The sequence below is a fragment of the Lycium barbarum genome, chromosome 8 (assembly GCF_019175385.1).
Source record: "Lycium barbarum isolate Lr01 chromosome 8, ASM1917538v2, whole genome shotgun sequence".
Taxonomy (NCBI): domain Eukaryota; kingdom Viridiplantae; phylum Streptophyta; class Magnoliopsida; order Solanales; family Solanaceae; genus Lycium; species Lycium barbarum.
This window is the reverse complement of record NC_083344.1, coordinates 116,723,539-116,739,743: the sequence shown is the minus strand read 5'-3', so window position 1 is coordinate 116,739,743 and position 16,205 is coordinate 116,723,539. Positions and strand designations below refer to the sequence as shown.

General features: G+C 35.3%; 3 protein-coding genes across 7 annotated transcripts; all 3 read right to left on the bottom strand.

Moving 5' to 3' along the window:
• Positions 1 to 310: 310 nt before the first annotated feature.
• Positions 311 to 3,328, bottom strand: LOC132606846 (protein FAR-RED-ELONGATED HYPOCOTYL 1-LIKE). Its single transcript, XM_060320497.1, has 3 exons — positions 3,125 to 3,328; positions 1,107 to 1,708; positions 311 to 589 (listed from the first exon to the last, which is right to left on the bottom strand). The coding sequence occupies exons 1-3, from the start codon at positions 3,163 to 3,165 to the stop codon at positions 516 to 518; spliced, it is 717 nt and encodes a 238-aa protein (XP_060176480.1). The 5' UTR covers positions 3,166 to 3,328; the 3' UTR covers positions 311 to 515.
• A 2,419-nt stretch (positions 3,329 to 5,747) lies between these two features.
• On the bottom strand, positions 5,748 to 11,248 carry LOC132606843 (probable protein S-acyltransferase 16). Of its 5 annotated transcripts, none has more exons than XM_060320492.1 (7): positions 10,811 to 11,216; positions 7,248 to 7,340; positions 7,067 to 7,168; positions 6,793 to 6,850; positions 6,597 to 6,685; positions 6,415 to 6,510; positions 5,748 to 6,272 (listed from the first exon to the last, which is right to left on the bottom strand). In XM_060320492.1, the coding sequence occupies exons 1-7, from the start codon at positions 11,087 to 11,089 to the stop codon at positions 6,168 to 6,170; spliced, it is 822 nt and encodes a 273-aa protein (XP_060176475.1). In that variant the 5' UTR covers positions 11,090 to 11,216; the 3' UTR covers positions 5,748 to 6,167. The 5 variants fall into 5 exon arrangements, with proteins under 5 accessions (XP_060176475.1, XP_060176474.1, XP_060176477.1 ...); XM_060320491.1 differs by having other exon boundaries at positions 6,597 to 6,695; positions 6,773 to 6,850; positions 10,811 to 11,215; XM_060320494.1 differs by having other exon boundaries at positions 6,221 to 6,272; positions 6,415 to 6,500; positions 10,811 to 11,248.
• A 3,121-nt stretch (positions 11,249 to 14,369) lies between these two features.
• LOC132606845 (uncharacterized) lies at positions 14,370 to 15,815 on the bottom strand. Its single transcript, XM_060320496.1, has 2 exons — positions 15,492 to 15,815; positions 14,370 to 14,738 (listed from the first exon to the last, which is right to left on the bottom strand). The coding sequence occupies exons 1-2, from the start codon at positions 15,752 to 15,754 to the stop codon at positions 14,600 to 14,602; spliced, it is 402 nt and encodes a 133-aa protein (XP_060176479.1). The 5' UTR covers positions 15,755 to 15,815; the 3' UTR covers positions 14,370 to 14,599.
• Positions 15,816 to 16,205: the final 390 nt, after the last annotated feature.

Below are 16,205 nucleotides of genomic sequence, written 5' to 3'. Positions count from 1 at the left end.
CATTTATATAGTGTTCTTCAATAATGCAAATTCTATTCATCCAAAAAATTTAGCTACTCACGACTCTTTTATTTGTACATTTCGTATCCTTCATATCATAGCGTCCCGTTTCATGAACAACCGTATTCCACATATAGTAACAAATTCCATAAAATTCAGAAAACCGCGAGTAGATATGGTAAAGAAGAAACAAAGGAGTCGAAAATGTTAATAATCGAGAGTGCATACACAAAAGTACGACATCCGTGGAGGATCAAAAGCAATTAAACAGAAAGTAGAACAGTTTTCGAGCTGTGGAAGCACTACTCTGCAAGAAAATTAGTCATATTTCCGAGGAAGAAATTGGTTCAAAAACATATGTACAATGATCGTTCAAGGTAGTACTTAAATACCAAGTTCTCATATTTGTTTCTGGTGCTATAAGGGCTACATACAATATAGCAATAATAACCATATAAAAAAGCCATTGAAACCAATTATTAACCACAGTTACCGTTCGAACTGGATGGTTTCTGTTACAGCATCAGCATGGAAAAGTACTGCTCAAACTCTTTGTCAATGGTTAGTTTGTTGGGAGTTGGCTGCGAATCTGCATCGAAAGATAAATATGTATCATCTAAGTAAACCTTACCTCATTTCTAAGACAAATAAGCACGTTGTCTATGCAAACAAACGTAGACAGACTAGAGGCATGCAACTGGGCACACAGTTTTCAGAGGCGGAGCTAGGATTTTGAGTTTATGAATTTTGGAATATAGAAAAGGCAACGTACTGAGTTCTGGATAACTTTTTAGTTCTGACACAAGAAAAAAGATTTTTCCTACACCCCTTTCTTGTGTCGAAGACTAGGAAGACAAATAATCCCTCATAGAATTATTTGTTCCCTGCATTTATCCCCGCTTCCTTATGTCATTATTTATACATGTTGAACCCATAAGCAGCATGGTAGCTCCTCCCCTGACATGTGATCGGCGACTATGAAAGGTGAAAATGATGAGATAACTAGAACATGGACAGTTCAAAGACCAAATATTTAAGAACCTCTTATCTGCCTCACAACAATCACGAGAAAGAAGTGGAAAAGGAAAGTGGAAACTAAGTTTTACCTTGGTTAACAGTCCATCTTCCAGATGAAAGAACATAATTGTTTGGATTCACATTGGAGTATAGCAAACTTTCAATTTCCTTTTCTGTTGACAGCTCAATGCCCTCATGTTTCCTGCATTCTGCGCTAGTGCAATCCTCATGATTTCCAAATTCCAGCATGTACTCCTCATAATCCATTGATGGTGATTGCTCCGGCCTATTCGGCGTTAATTTTGTTACTGATCTGCTCTCCAAAGAATAAAGGGCCTTTTTGGACCAGTTGCCGCCCAAATTAAAAGATGAAGTTGAAGCCTGATCGGACGAACATGATTTCAGACAAGCAGGATCAATTTTTGACGTGACAGAGTCAGTATCTCCGGAAAAGCTATTGCTTCCGTTCTCAGATTCTAGTTCCGAATCATCATCTTGGCCCCTTGCGTCATTTTCTACTATAATCATGCATGCCAAAGACTCTTTAGCCTCTGCGCCAGTAGGTGAAGAACTACATTCAGCATAGCAGCATATATGCTTCGGTAGAGGCATTCCCAATTGTTCAGCTTGAAACTTTCTTTTCTTGTTAAAGTAAGCAAGGCTGGTAGGCAGTACCTTGCTCATATCAACACTGGTACAAGAAATAATCCAGTATGAGAGTGTGACACTGAAGCATATGCTAACCACTTGATTTAAAATTAGGTAGAAAATTTACATCAGCAACTACCAATCATATCATACTAGTTATCTTCAAGCAATTGATGAGGAAAAGGGGAATTCTACTAACAAACTAAGTGGAAGTTTATCAACACAGGCTGAAACTAAGTTTCGGAAGAGATTATACACAGTCCTATCGCAATGTCCATAACTGCACTTTCTCGTTCTTCTCTGTATCATTGAATATATTCTATTCGAACTCAAAGAGTTCAAAAAGGAAAGATCCAGGATAATTTTGGTAGACTTTGTTTCTCACATTAAGACTGGAAGAGAAGGAAGGTCAGATATTTTTATGAACTTTTGTTTCTCACTTTTTCTTTTTCCTTATTGGTACAAGTTTGCTTCAGTCTCTATTATCCTAGTGTATTCGGTATTTGAGGCACTAAAGATGCGAAACCATGCTTAGCTGATTCTAGCAGATTGTAATTTTGTCTCAGTCACACTTAAAAAGCATATTGTTTTATTTCATCACTGGAATTGAGTTATCTTGGTAGAAGTAATACCATGGAATGCTTCATAAAGTACTGATAACCTGGAACCAAACTCCCTCCCCCATTAATAGAGGTCTCGCATTCAATCACCTAGGAATGGATAAATTCCTAGTTGGGAGCGCTTCTCCCTTAAATGATCCATACGCAGATCAAATTTGTACTAGTCGGGCAAATGGACTATGCATGTCAGATCCAACAACAACAACATATCCATCGTAATCCCACAAGTGGGGTCTAGGGAGGTTGATGTGTACCTTTGTATGGACGCGGATGGTTAAAACTAAAAAAAAAAAAAAAAAAAAAAAAAAAAAAAAAAAAGATACCTGGATCAAACAACATAAAATACCTGGATCAAACAACATAACTTACCGAAGTATATCACTATAACATTTGACAATACAAGCTAGCTAGGTGATACAGTGGAACTGAATTCCTCCAATTCACAAACAGGACATACCCAGTTCTAAATACTTAGCATGAAAATCACTCCTATTGTTGTGTACTGAATATAAGGGTTTTCCAAATGCTTCTGATAACCGATAACTAAGGCGAAAGTCAGAAGGTAAAATGCAGATCCAACCAACAAAAACATAAAAAACAAATATTTAGTAGTAGTAGTAGTTAAGATTGATGATCCACTCTTTTCCAGCTAACCTTACTACCTTTTACAGTACTTGTTTAAAAAAAGAAAATAACTGCAACAAGCTCCAAAGAAATGATTAAGAAAAACAAAAAAAAGATCTATCAAGAAAAAGTTAGTACAGCTACTAGTTAAACTAACTTGATTAAACAAAATGAAACAAACTTTACTAAAACCCAAGTATAGCAGTGAACTAAACCTGTTGATGTCAGTACAGATATGCATATCTTGGTCCTCCATATTTTGCAGGTTGAAACAAGACGAGACGAGAAAAATAAAGGAATATTACATGTAGAGATTATTATGAACCTCTCAAGGAATGGAGAAAGTTAGACGGGGTGAAGACGTGAAGTTGACACTACCGACGACTATAATATGATAAAGTAGGACAATAATTATTATCCACTATACCTGCATTAAATTATGTAATGCGTGAACTTAAACGTTATATGCTCCTTTCCATTCAATTTATTTATCGGATTTTGACTTAACACGAAATTTAATAATTTTTTTAAAAAAAAGTTTATGGTATTAAATTAAAGATATACAGAACGTATGGTAAACATGTCATGTGAATAATTTAAATTAAATAAAGGTAAAAAGTAAGACAAATAAATTGAAACAGCTAAATTATCATTTAAATATACGTGATTTATATGTGAATTTTACATTATTTTATGTATATAAATTATATAGTATGTCCGTACATAAACATCTCCATAATTCTTTTTCAATTACTGCAATGTGTTATGGTTCAACTGGATGGCGCCGCAGTACAGTTATCTTTCTGGTACCAAATTTATGATATAAATAACACCACTCGAGTTTGAGGCACGTGCATCTCATCACTACTTTCTACCCCCTTTTCTTTTCCATCTAAAAGAGGTTTTATTGAGCCTGTTTCAATAAACCTATAAGTTGCAAACAACTTATAAGTTAAAAAAAATAAGTTGGGTAGTCTAACTTATTTTTTTTAACTTATAAGCTGTTTTGGCTTATAAGCTGAAAACAGCTTATAAGCTGCTTTAGATAAGCTAAGTCAAATGAGCCCAATTATTTTTTTGAGCTTATTTTAAGCACAAACTGACTTTAAGTTAGCCAGTCAAACGCTCAAAAAAACTGAAAACAGCTTATAAGCAACTTATAAGCCAATCCAAACGGGCTCATTGTAGTAAAAACATGTGAAGAAAATTTGGTTGGGTGATGTGCTTATACTCACCTTCTTTTCTCTAAATGCAGTAGCGTATGTAGGATTTTTCATAAGCATATCAGTATTTATAAAAGCTACAATAAAAACATTAATATCACCTTTGCAGGAGATAGCCTTGACCCATTGGATAAGTTCTATTTTAGAGTCGTGGTTAGATACAACATAACCACAATTTTAGCCACAGAAATCATATTTGCCAAAAATACGCTTAGGTTGAGGTTCGAACCTGCAGCTTTAGGCAAAAAAAAATCACGCACCGAACCAACTCTCCGAGCAAATATATATATATATATATATATATATATATATATATATATATATATATATATATATATATATCTTTTAATCCCCCTCATGTTAATATGGGTCCGCCCCAGTTTAGATGGATGGTGTTTTGATAAAAATAAAATCTCTCAATCTTTAAATGCAGTGTAACATTAATTCACACTCAAACGTATCAAATGTTAATTTTATTTTAAGGTTGAGTACAACACCTTAAACTTAAATTTATCAGTAAATTTTATTTAGACATTCGAACGATTTGTTCCAATCGAGCACATAATAAAATGTTCATATATTAAATATTTTTTCACATATTCTCAACATTCAATTATATGTAAATAGATTAACAATTTAAAATATTTACCGCCTCCTTACTCATGCTGATTGTTTACTTTTGTCGCATTCTTCTGGATAAAAAATGGAGAATAGAAAAAGGTAAAAAGATGCGCGCGTGTCCGCACAGTGTAATAATGGATGTCGGCAATTTGCTTGACAGCTGACTAGGCAAGGAGCATGGACTCCACGAGGGATTCTGCCAGATGGCGCCCTTATCCTTTGTCATTATCTAATGTGCATTTTTATTTTTCACTTGACGTTTGGTTATTTATTTTCGGAGAACAATTAATTTGGATTTGCACAAGACCTCTAAAAGTTAAAGAGAGAGATTTCCTATTCAAAGCGATTTTAATTTTCAAATTTGCATTCAAAACCTTTAATTAAGGATGAACGAATATTAGTAATTTCAATCTGACTAACTTAAATTCGCATAGAAATTTTTTAATTCAAGATTAAAGAGTTCCGTCAAAGACTTCTTTAATCTAAAGATTTGAACTTGAACCCTAACAATCCCAACACAACTTTTGGCAATAATCAGTAGCATATTCACCATTAAGGTTCCCCCGAGTTTGGCGCAATTTTCATAATATGTGAGTAATCAATTATCAACTTTCTTGGCTTCAAACTCGTAAGCATATGCATGTGATTCTGCTCAAAAATGTTTTGCACCCACCAAAAATGGTTAAGCAACAAACATAGAGAATGAATATTTAAACATATCACTGAAGGAGGGTATATGATTATTAAAAACTCTCCACTCTTAATTACATTTCTCAAGTTCGAACTGTAGGGACCAAAAACCTTTCAGTAGTTAGCGATTTATCCCCAAGTTCCGACCTTGCATGAATACGAATTGGTCGAAGATATTAATTCGAATAATAGATAATTAAGAAAAGTTTTAAAGAACTTCCACCCCCAAACAGGTCCTGACAAGAAAAAAAAACTTTGATTTACCGTTTACCAAAGTTGCTATGATTAAATTCAAGAAAAGGGGTCCACCAAAAGCTTGTCTACGTTACCAATTATGCTGGATAAGACACAATTTGGCACATGGTTACAGCTGTTTGAGCTACATGCGAACGATTTGCTGTAACTTAAGAAGAAGATTTCTTTTTTTTACATGGTGTATGCAAGCTATATAACCCAAGTATGAACAATGGGAACTATCATCTCTTCTATTGACAGCCGCTTCAATATCTCTCATTACCTTTGCGTCGTGTCTTGGCAGATGGAGGACAGGAAGTCTCTAAAACGATAGAAAACAAAGGTTGAAAATCGCCTCCATATTGTTAATCTTGGCAGACCGAGCAGACCATGTTGTTAGTCTTTGCTATTCCTAAGGCAGAGTCTGAATTCCTTGCTTCTTTGGCAACTAAAACCTTGAATCTTGTCACAGGATGTTTCAGTATCATGTTCATCGTGATGTCGAGGAGCCGTCAAATGGTGTCCGATAGCGAAGGCCAGAACCTATATGTCTTGTTGTGGGGCACCCCCAGCAAAATACATTTGGGCCTAGAACCTGCATTCCCAGGGAAAACCAGTTCCCATGATTAATCTAAAGAAGTTGGGAAATCAAGGCGATGCTGTCTTTCTCTTATTTAAAAATAAGAACGGCGCTAGCATGAAAAAGAAATTACGGATAAAGAGGAGAAATCTCTTACTGATATCAGATTCTCATATGCACCAAGATCATACGGATGTGAATATACATGACCTCCCTTTTCAGCCAGCCACATAGCTCTGACACCTTCTTGGTACTATTAGACACTAATCAGTTATAACTTCAAAATTTAACCCACCACTTAAAAGAATTGAATAAAGTTGCATATTGAGGTTGACAGACCTCAATGGTTGTCTTGTTTTGCAATATCAGGTGCACATGCCAACCCAGAAAAACACTAAGCGCCAAGCTTAGAGGGACCAGTAGAAGCCCTGAAATAATCTGCTTATAGGAATAACATCTGAGCAAATGGATGAACGAAACAGTACTAAGAACAAAACTAGTTCATGAGAAATTACATATACAGTTCTGTAAGAACCTTCACTTTGCTGGTCGTCCTTTGGAAAATCAATAGTTATGCTACCAACAAGCAGAACCTGAAGAAACAAAATTAGAAAGTGTTAGAAGGGGTGCGAGCAATGCAAAGATGTCTAAATCTTTTATATATTGATTAAGCAAATTTCATCACAAGCAACAACTCAGAATATAAGTAAAAAGGAAGAAAGGATACATTCAGGAAAAAATAGATTACACTCATAGCATACCAAGATCATATAAAGCCTCTGAAAGGCGTCGAAATGTTAACTTCTTACCAGGGAATATATGCAGGCAATAACGGCATATAAAACGAAGATGAAGAAGAGCTTGTAGTTTGCATGGCCCACACAATTATTCATCCACACGCAATGATGATCCTTACATTCAAGAGGCAAAACATTTAGTGCATTATCCAGGATATCAAGAAATAACATAGAAGAAAACATAGAGGCATACCATTCGCAGTACACATCTATTACATACACGGCAATGATGGGCACGTGGAGGCTTATAAAGGGAACACTTCTGGCAGTACCTCAAATCCCCACCCTGCAGAATAATTCAACAAAAAGAAATCACTTCCAACAACTTCAAATTCAATTTTGCAATATTACTTCAGAGCCTTTTGATGAGGAGCTTATTGCAAAGAAAAAATTCAAGCAGAATCAGTATTATCTAATAAAATATTTTATTAGCAATGAACTTCGAACATACAAAAATGATTAAAGTCTCTTCAAATAATATTATTGACAAGGGATGTTAAAAATTATCGTTTACCAGATGTTAGTGGAGGAAGGGAGTAGGAAAGATGACGTCCTGAAAGCTTCAGTCCAAATGGAAGACGAATAATGAGAAACTATAATCTATTAGGGCATCAATTAATCACTTTTCTAACATCGTGCATCAATTAATAACTTTTCTAACACCGTGCATCAAGTAATCACTTTTCTAACATCGTGCTGTCAAAGATGGTTTTCAATTATCACAGAAGCGGGGTTTACCCTGTGCGCACCCGAAGGGTAGCGGCTGCGGGTTCCCTTGTCATAAAAAAAAAAAAAAAAAGAAGAAGATGATTTTCAATTATATACTAAAAATTGTCAAGTGCTTCTTGAATTATGAGCAAAATCATATGTATCAGATTATTGTTCAGGCTTAAACTGGGCCTACTCTTTACTCTCCTTATGTTTAAATGCTGTTGGAGAGCGAGAAAACTTAGCAGCTTCAAGAGATCTAAAAAAAAGAAAGTCCTAAGGACTGCAACCTTTATGCTTAATAGAGAAGTAGTAGGGCCTTTAGAGTTATTGCAAAGCGAATGTGGGAGATGAACAATCATCATTTGTCAATAGTAGATTTTTGTATTAAAAGAAAAAAAAAAACACACACACACACACAAAACCCCCCTCCCACACTATATATAGGGAATTTTGGTGGGCATATCCTTGGTGCTTCTACTGACATATCATTAAAGGCAAAAAGAAAATAGGAAACAGCAATAACAACAAATTTTAGCTTTCGAACATCTCAAAATAATTGGTGTATCTTTAGGAAACAATAATTCTTTACAATTTACACACCATGTCACATAAATTACCTTTGAAAAACTAAGTTAGATACTTTTTTTTTTGAGATATAAAACTAAGTTAGATACTTTCTTCAATGAGATATAAAGCAAACGGATGTTCTTTTTTGGCAAGGTAAATAATTTTATTAACAACTGAGGAAACCTCGTATGCAAGCCATATACCAAAAGGAAGAACCTACACCAAAATATGGTTCTCAACAAAAGAGATCCAAAACATTTATTAGCTATTACTGATTTGAAGAACCTACGCCCAAAATACGGTTTTCAATCCGTTTGACACAACTTGCCTGCCAGTTCAATCAGTTACAAGTAAAAATGATTGACAGGTAAATGTCGTTCCTGGTTCAATAATCCTCAATATGTTGGGAGACTCTCTCAACCTTAAGTTTCGCACTAAGAGAGAAACGAGTACATGATAAAGCCAACACCAGATAAAACAAGATGGCTTTCGATGGGGAGGGAACAGTGAGGCATTCTGGTATCATTTTTATAAAATTAGCAGGCTGGGCAAGTAGTTATAAAGGTTCATCAATAAGGTCAGTAAGTGGGATAGACTGTGCAGATCTATCGTAGAAATGAGTAATGGAGTGGAAGATGGTCAATGCAAGTCAGACTTGTGGCAAATTCTAAGGGGTTGAGTTTGTTTCCACAAACTGGGGGCTTTGAAGAAACATAAGATAAAAAAGTTGGTGACTGTAGAAGAATCAAATTCTGGACACTGTTGCACAAGAAGTGTACGTTGAAAGATATCTTTCATAGCAATTTAGATGCGCTTGTTGCCAGAGTTAGTAATAAAGCAGAATGGGACCCCTTACTAACGCAGAATGGGACCCCTCCCCCTTTTTCCTGGGATGAAGATTGAGCAGAGAACCTTCAGAACAAGGGCATACTTGGAATGTAAGAGAAATTGTAATACCTAGGAATTGGCACAAGTACTTCGCTTAATGATAGAAGGGTATGATTTTTGCTGCCAGATTACAGGCTCTACTTATGAGTAGGGGAGAAAAGAGGTTATGTCACTGCTAAGTCTATCTACTCATTATAGTTGTCAAAAGGTGGGGGACAAGAAGCACTTTCCACAGAAAGTAAAAGCACATTAACATTGTCCTTCCACTGGTGGTACATGCCACATTTACCTATTCAAGATGATCTCCAAAAAGGGAAGGGGGGAGGGGGTTGGGTAATAGGTGACTTCTCCGTGAAGCTGAAAACATCTTTTGCGTGATCAAGTAATAAAGGAGGTTTGGAACATTTTTTCCCTTTTCGGATGGATTGGATTTTCTTGATATGAACTACGAAATGCTTATCTAAAGAGGTAAAGACTTTCAGAAGAAAATTTTGGGGTAGAGCTTCCAGATCACAGTAACACCGGAGCGAAAGAAAAAGAAGGTTCTTCAGCTTAAGGCTCAGTGGTAGAATAACTTGTTTTTTGGTGTAGTTAAACTTAAATGACTTTGAAAACCATAAAGGATATTATCACTTCAGAGACGTAATTTGTAAAGTTTATGTAGCACAAATTTGGTGCCTTTTTGTTATCTTTGAAGTAAACGTTTTAACTTACACCAGCAAACAATCTGCCCAAAATCAGAGCACATTTAAAGGGGGTTCCAACATCCAAAATTCAGAAGTACAAAAGAATAACCCCCAGCACTTTTTTTCCCGGCTCACAGAGGGACGAAACCACTGTATATAATAAGCAAATATTGAAGTATCAACTGTCTGCCAGTTCACCTTCTCCAATCATGACATGTTTTATCTAAGACCTTTGCCCATAATCAAGCATTACAAGAGCAAGTATCTGAAAGGAGATTTCCGGTAATTGACTTTATCAAGTATGACACAAGCATCCAACAGAAATTTTTTAGGCAACAGTAAATTCATGATCTTCAGAGTTTTGCTTGACTTCTCAATTGTCATGCTACTCTCCGGGACATATGTGGTATTATAAACTCCAGACGGTCATATCATTATAATAACCTAGTTAAATTTACTTCCCGTAGCTGCTACAAATGTTAATGCCATATTTTGTAAATGGTGTACCCCAGTCAATAAAACCAAAATCTCTGTTTCTGCAAGTGCACAAGCCACAATTTGATGCTCATTATATGTGGTATTAACTAGTTCACATACTCTAGTGTTTACATCCTATAATGTAACAGATCACGTTCCCAATATTGGACTATGAGAAAAAAACAGAACAATAAAGACACGGAAACAGTAAGCATAAACTTAATATTCTTGAACACAAAGGAATTTTAATTGTTTTTGAAATTCTTGTTACTTGACCAACATTTTCTTGGTACTATCCAAGCATTTAGAATTGCTAATAAATGACAAAAAAGATCAATCGAAACAGCAACAACATACCCAGTGTAATCCCACGAGTGGGGTGTGGGGAGGGCTTAATGTAAAATGGAAAAGGGAAAGTGAAGAAAACCTTTCGTTTGATCTCTTGAACGGTGTTTTCCGGGTCTTCAACATCGGGTACAAATGAGGAAGGAACCCGACCCGGATCAGTGTAGATAGCAAGTGCATAATTGTAAATGCAGAAGAGAGCGATAACGGAAAACAAGACGGCGTTAAGCACACCGTTAGATGACCAAAGTCCTAACCACTGATCAATGAAAACAAATACAGTTGACAAGTATATGTATGCAATTGCCGAAGCCACGACTGTCACGTGGAAGGACAATCTGCAGCCACGTGTCGCTTTCATCTCCCAATTTTTCACTGCCCGGAGAGTGGTGGCTGGGAAATGGGAATTTACGGGTTGGATCTAATAGGCAAAGTTGGGGCGGTGTTTTGGTTAGTCTTTAGTTTCAACCTTTTTCACCCACCAAAATAACTACTACTTATATTTAACTTCCAAAACAATGTAATTTGTTGATACATGTAATTTGACTGAGCATGAAATTTAATAAATAAATGGAGTTTTTTTTAAATCAGGTGGTCTAAAAAGAGTCAAAAATATTTGTATTGATCTATATAGATTATCTCATTAAGCGTAAAAGATAGATTTTAAAATTAAATTATTATCAAATGTCATTAGTTGGAATTGACTAAAAATAAAAGTGAGTCATATAAATTGGGTGAGAGGGAGTATATAATTGTACCACCAAAAAACACACATTTTTCCTCTTTTGAGCAATTAGTTAAAATGATGAGTTATTGTAGATGGGGTTTGGCTCTGCTCCATTAGTGTTAAAATGCGGAGCATTTCTGGATGGATGACACGTGGACTTATAAACATTAAAGATTGAGATTGTTTTCTAGATTATTTTCTATTTTTAGTTGTATTCTTTATTAATGGTAATTGAACAATAGAATCAAATTCAAAAAGAAGAAATAATTATTACACTAAGCAAATAAATATTCATTAGATGATTATATAAAATTAATAGATTCAAGACTTTATTATATCTGCAATTGATAATTAGTACTTAGACAACATCTATTTTATTTCGTTTTGAGGTTTGCTTATAGGAAATCATGTCAAATGTGGTAAATTTACACGAACATTATGTCACCAGGGCTTTGTGTTCGTTTATCACAGAATCTTTTTAGGGAATTTTACTTGAATAGAGAACATTTAAGTGGTATTTATATTTAGTAACTACACTTTATTTTAATTACATCTGGTAGTTAAATGTTGTATTTCAATTACACAAGGTAACTAATACATAACTCTCTCCTCCTCTCTCTCTCTCTAACTCCGGAACTCTCTCATCCTCTCTCTCTCTAACGTCTGGAACTCTCGCCTCCTCTCTCTCTAATGTCTGGTTCTATCTTCCTCTGCATCTTCTCCAGCGAGTCTAACCGTCGACGTCGAACCACCCTTAAACACCATCGAAACACCACCGCCGCCGTCATACACACACCCCCCTATATATACACATATACTCGCTGTATATCATGTATCAACATGTACACTTCGTAACCCTAGGGTTTTGGATTGTTAACAGTTCGTTTGATTTTTAGTGGATCTGTGTTGATTTGAATGGATATGACGTCGTCTTCTTCGTCAATGGCAGAGTCGTCGTCTTCCTCTCCATCTTCTCCGGCGAGTTCTAATCGTCACCGCCACACACCGACCGGAAACGGAGTAGGTCGGTAAGGCCCAGATCTGACCGGAAAATACATTGTATGTCCTGATCTGACAAAAAAATACACTGTATTGTCATATACATATAGTGTATTTTGTATTTCGTCAGAGATGTAAAGTGTATTTTTTGTTTTTCGCCTATATTTTGAAGGAGATCTTTATGTATACAAATGAATACAGTGAATTTGAAGTGTATTTTATTTCTTGTATCTCAGATCTAAGTGTATTTGTTTTTTTGTGTGTGTGTAAAATACAATGTTTCTTTATGTATTTTTCGCTTGTATTTTGAAAGAGAATTTTTTGTATACAAATGAATATGATGAATTTTGAATACAACTGAATATCCCTGTATTTTTTGCTTTTATGTTGTTTGAATACAACCGAATTTAAATATAATAAGTTGAATACAGTGTAAAAGTAGTTACGAATGAATACAGCCGAATTGAATACATCCGAATTGAATACAGCGAAATACAGCCGAATTGAAATACAACCGAATTTAAATATATGTTACTGTAGCTATGAAATATAATTAGCAGAAGTATAGCTATGCCTAAGAAAAGATCCCCAAAATATAGTCATTTGTATAAGTTGCCCATCTTTTTATATGTATTTAAACAAAACTTTGAATCTATTAGTTACATAATTATCAAATGAATATTTATATACTTAGTGTGTAATGATTATTTCTTCTTTCGGAGAAGGGCCGAAAATACCCTCGAACTATTGGAATTGGTGCAAAAATACCCTCTATCCACCTTTGAGCCCCCAAATACCCCTGTCATCCACCTTTGAGCCCCCAAATACCCCTGACATCCACCTATGGGGTCTAATATACCCTTATTTCTAACAGTCCCATGTTGACGCCCAATATTATCCATCCTTTCGTCCAATTTACATCGTTGAGCTTCTATTTTATTAGAATATTAATTATATTTTTTTATCACAACCTATAGTTAAATTTCTTGATGATCTCTATTACTACTACTATTATTATTATTATTAATACCATCCAACTTCCTCTTCTCTACTGATCACCACCTATATATTGACCTTTGTATATAGGTGAGAGCAGAGACGGATCCAATTTTTTTATAAAATGGTAGCTAAGCATTCAACCAAGCGCACCATTTAGCCTCTTTGTAGCATGGATGCCAACATATAATATTAGATTAATTCTAGAAAATATGTATATAAGATACCTAATTTTATAGAAAAACCGTAGATTTACGTGCCCAATATTATCTCACTATAAATCCACCCCTGGGTAAGAGTAGGTGAGTCTGAATAGTGGGGGCGTAAGGTGGCTGAAGTTGATTGGTTTATTTGGAGAGTGAATCCAAAAAATGTGTTTAACATGCACACTTTGATCATAGACCAAGTGGTCAATAGGTCAAGCCCTTAGATAAGATATCAAATTGAATTTTTTAACAAATTTGAGGAGCCGTTTATATATTTGACCTTTGTATTTCATTAACTATTTATAAGTAACTTATTATCAATTTAATAACCAAAGATAATAAGAACTTCTTTGTAGCATTAACGGATAAGGAACTATCTAAACCTTGGTTATACAGAAAATTGCATTGTTGAGTGATAAATTGAGATGAGAATTTGTTTTAGTTAATCATATTATTATATAGTAATAAGAGCGTATATAAAAGACACATGATATGCATTTATTGAGTTGATGTGAACATAATTGTGACAAAAAAAAAAAAATTCCATATCAGTTCCCTAAAGAATGATGGGAGGACCATAGTTGACCTCGACCATGAGATGTGTACATGGCTGACCCCACATCTAATGGTTAAACCTTTCAATTGGACTATGATATTGTCAAAATTCAGGCAGGAATTAATTGGAGTTTCTAAACAAGAAAAATTGGATAAAATTTGAGAAGTTAAGATGTATTCGAACTTGCAAATTTAGCGAGGGAAAAATTCGTGCATACAGGAATTACAGGTTCAACAAGTACAGAGTGAGCACTAGTACAACAGTTATAAGTGAATTACGAAAAGATCTGATCGCAGATACAGGCTTCACCTGTGCTGGGGCGGATGTAGCCAAATAGATCAAAGGCAGTGAATTGTGAAATTATATTATTATGTGATGGGCTTCTCTTTACTTGTCAACTTGGTTGAGCTTGCCAAGACCGTTGCAATTTGCACAAACAATTTGGATTTGATCCTTTCTAGCTGCATTTGCTCTCAAAGTTGCCCCTCCTTTCCTCACAAATCCTGCTCCATCACATTCTGGACACCTATTCAACAACCAAATTCAAAACACAGCAAAAAAATTTACTCTCTAATTACTTAAACATCATCAACAAGAATCGCAATTAAAAGAAGCAAAAAAAAAACAAGGCACCAACAAAGGTATAGAGTACTTTTGGATAGTTGTCACCCGTGACGGATCCAGAAATTTATACAAGAGGATTCAAAAATTATAATAAAATGTCACAGAAAGCCTCCATTGGCTGCTTCCAAACCGAATTGTCAGGACTTGGATTGAAATTAGTTTTATTTTCAGGTAACCTCGCTCAATACTTAAGGGCTAAAAATGGTTAATTAGAAATGGAACTAGCATCGATTTCTGGTTCCATTCCCGACTCTCTCATATTTTTCTCATTGAAAGTATAGCAAAATTGGTTTTCAAAAAATGGGTGATCAAAAGATTGAGAGCTTTTAACCTATGATCATAAGCAACTTTGAACCCCTTTGCCACACTACTATACTTATTCCACAATATAACCAAAAATATTCTTTTTTGGCCCTTTCAATGAAGAATCCCCTTTTCTCCGCTTAACTTCGTCACTAGGAATACCTCCACTATTAATCAAAGATCTCGAGCCTTGTAAATGAAGAAACTTCTGGTGGGAACTTTTTATTCCTGTGTGAACATAATTACCCACGCGTGAAACCGAATTAGTTAGGATAGTGCATTTAAAAATAGCAGATGGTTAAACATGAAAAAGTTAACTAATAAGTAAAAAGTAATATTGGAAAATCAGTACGTGTCCTTGCGGGAAAAGATTATAGGGAAAGCAGTGCCAAGCAATGCAACAGCAGCAGCACCAGCAATCAAATAATTTGTTCCCTCAGCAGATACATCTCCAACTGCAGCTACCACTTTCAATGATCTATGTTTCTTGTTATTCTGAGCAGCTCTAGTATTTTTCAATGATGAAACCTTTGTACCAAGAAAATTTGATGGAATTGCACTGGATATCTTGGTTGGCTTGGCTGAAAATTGCACACAAGCTATAGAAGAGGCCATGGCAAAAGTCTTTATATGTTTTGATTTGTTTTTTGTTGGATGTAAGATGATATGATATGGTATAAATCATGTACTATCCACAGAGATATGAGAGATGGACTTGCTGTTGCTGCCACATGTGAGGAAAAAAATGGATAAGGAATCCACATCAGAATCAATTGGATAAGTGGGGTCCCACATTCCAGATTTTCCAAGTCCAACCTGTTTTTCTTTGTTTACTATTTGTTTGGTTGTGAGTTTATTCGTGGCTGCTCTTGAACCATTACTATCATACAATTTTCTCCTTTATCCATCTTTTTGGACATGTTTTTTTTTTCTCTCAACATGTCTTTACAGCAATTTATACTAAAGTCTCCTCGGTTTAGTTGAACGGTGTAAACTCAGAGTACCAAATTGGTGTGAAGTAGTGACTTGGTGGATGGCGAAACAAGACGTTATCACGCCATATTAG

What these genes read in the sequence shown, in the direction of transcription:
- LOC132606846 (XM_060320497.1), bottom strand. Translation starts at nt 3,165, where the DNA reads ATGGAGGACCAAGATATGCATATCTGTACTGACATCAACAG. An exon ending in ATCTGTACTGACATCAACAG is followed by an intron (nt 1,709 to 3,124) that starts GTTTAGTTCACT and finishes TTCTTGTACCAG; the next exon opens with TGTTGATATGAGCAAGGTAC. An exon ending in AAGATGGACTGTTAACCAAG is followed by an intron (nt 590 to 1,106) that starts GTAAAACTTAGT and finishes CTTTCGATGCAG; the next exon opens with ATTCGCAGCCAACTCCCAAC.
- LOC132606843 (XM_060320491.1), bottom strand. Translation starts at nt 11,089, where the DNA reads ATGAAAGCGACACGTGGCTGCAGATTGTCCTTCCACGTGACAGTCGTG. An exon ending in ATAGATGTGTACTGCGAATG is followed by an intron (nt 7,169 to 7,247) that starts GTATGCCTCTAT and finishes CTTGAATGTAAG; the next exon opens with GATCATCATTGCGTGTGGAT. An exon ending in AAAACAAGACAACCATTGAG is followed by an intron (nt 6,511 to 6,596) that starts GTCTGTCAACCT and finishes AGTGTCTAATAG; the next exon opens with TACCAAGAAGGTGTCAGAGC.
- LOC132606845 (XM_060320496.1), bottom strand. Translation starts at nt 15,754, where the DNA reads ATGGCCTCTTCTATAGCTTGTGTGCAATTTTCAGCCAAGCCAACCAAG. An exon ending in ATCTTTTCCCGCAAGGACAC is followed by an intron (nt 14,739 to 15,491) that starts GTACTGATTTTC and finishes GTTGTTGAATAG; the next exon opens with GTGTCCAGAATGTGATGGAG.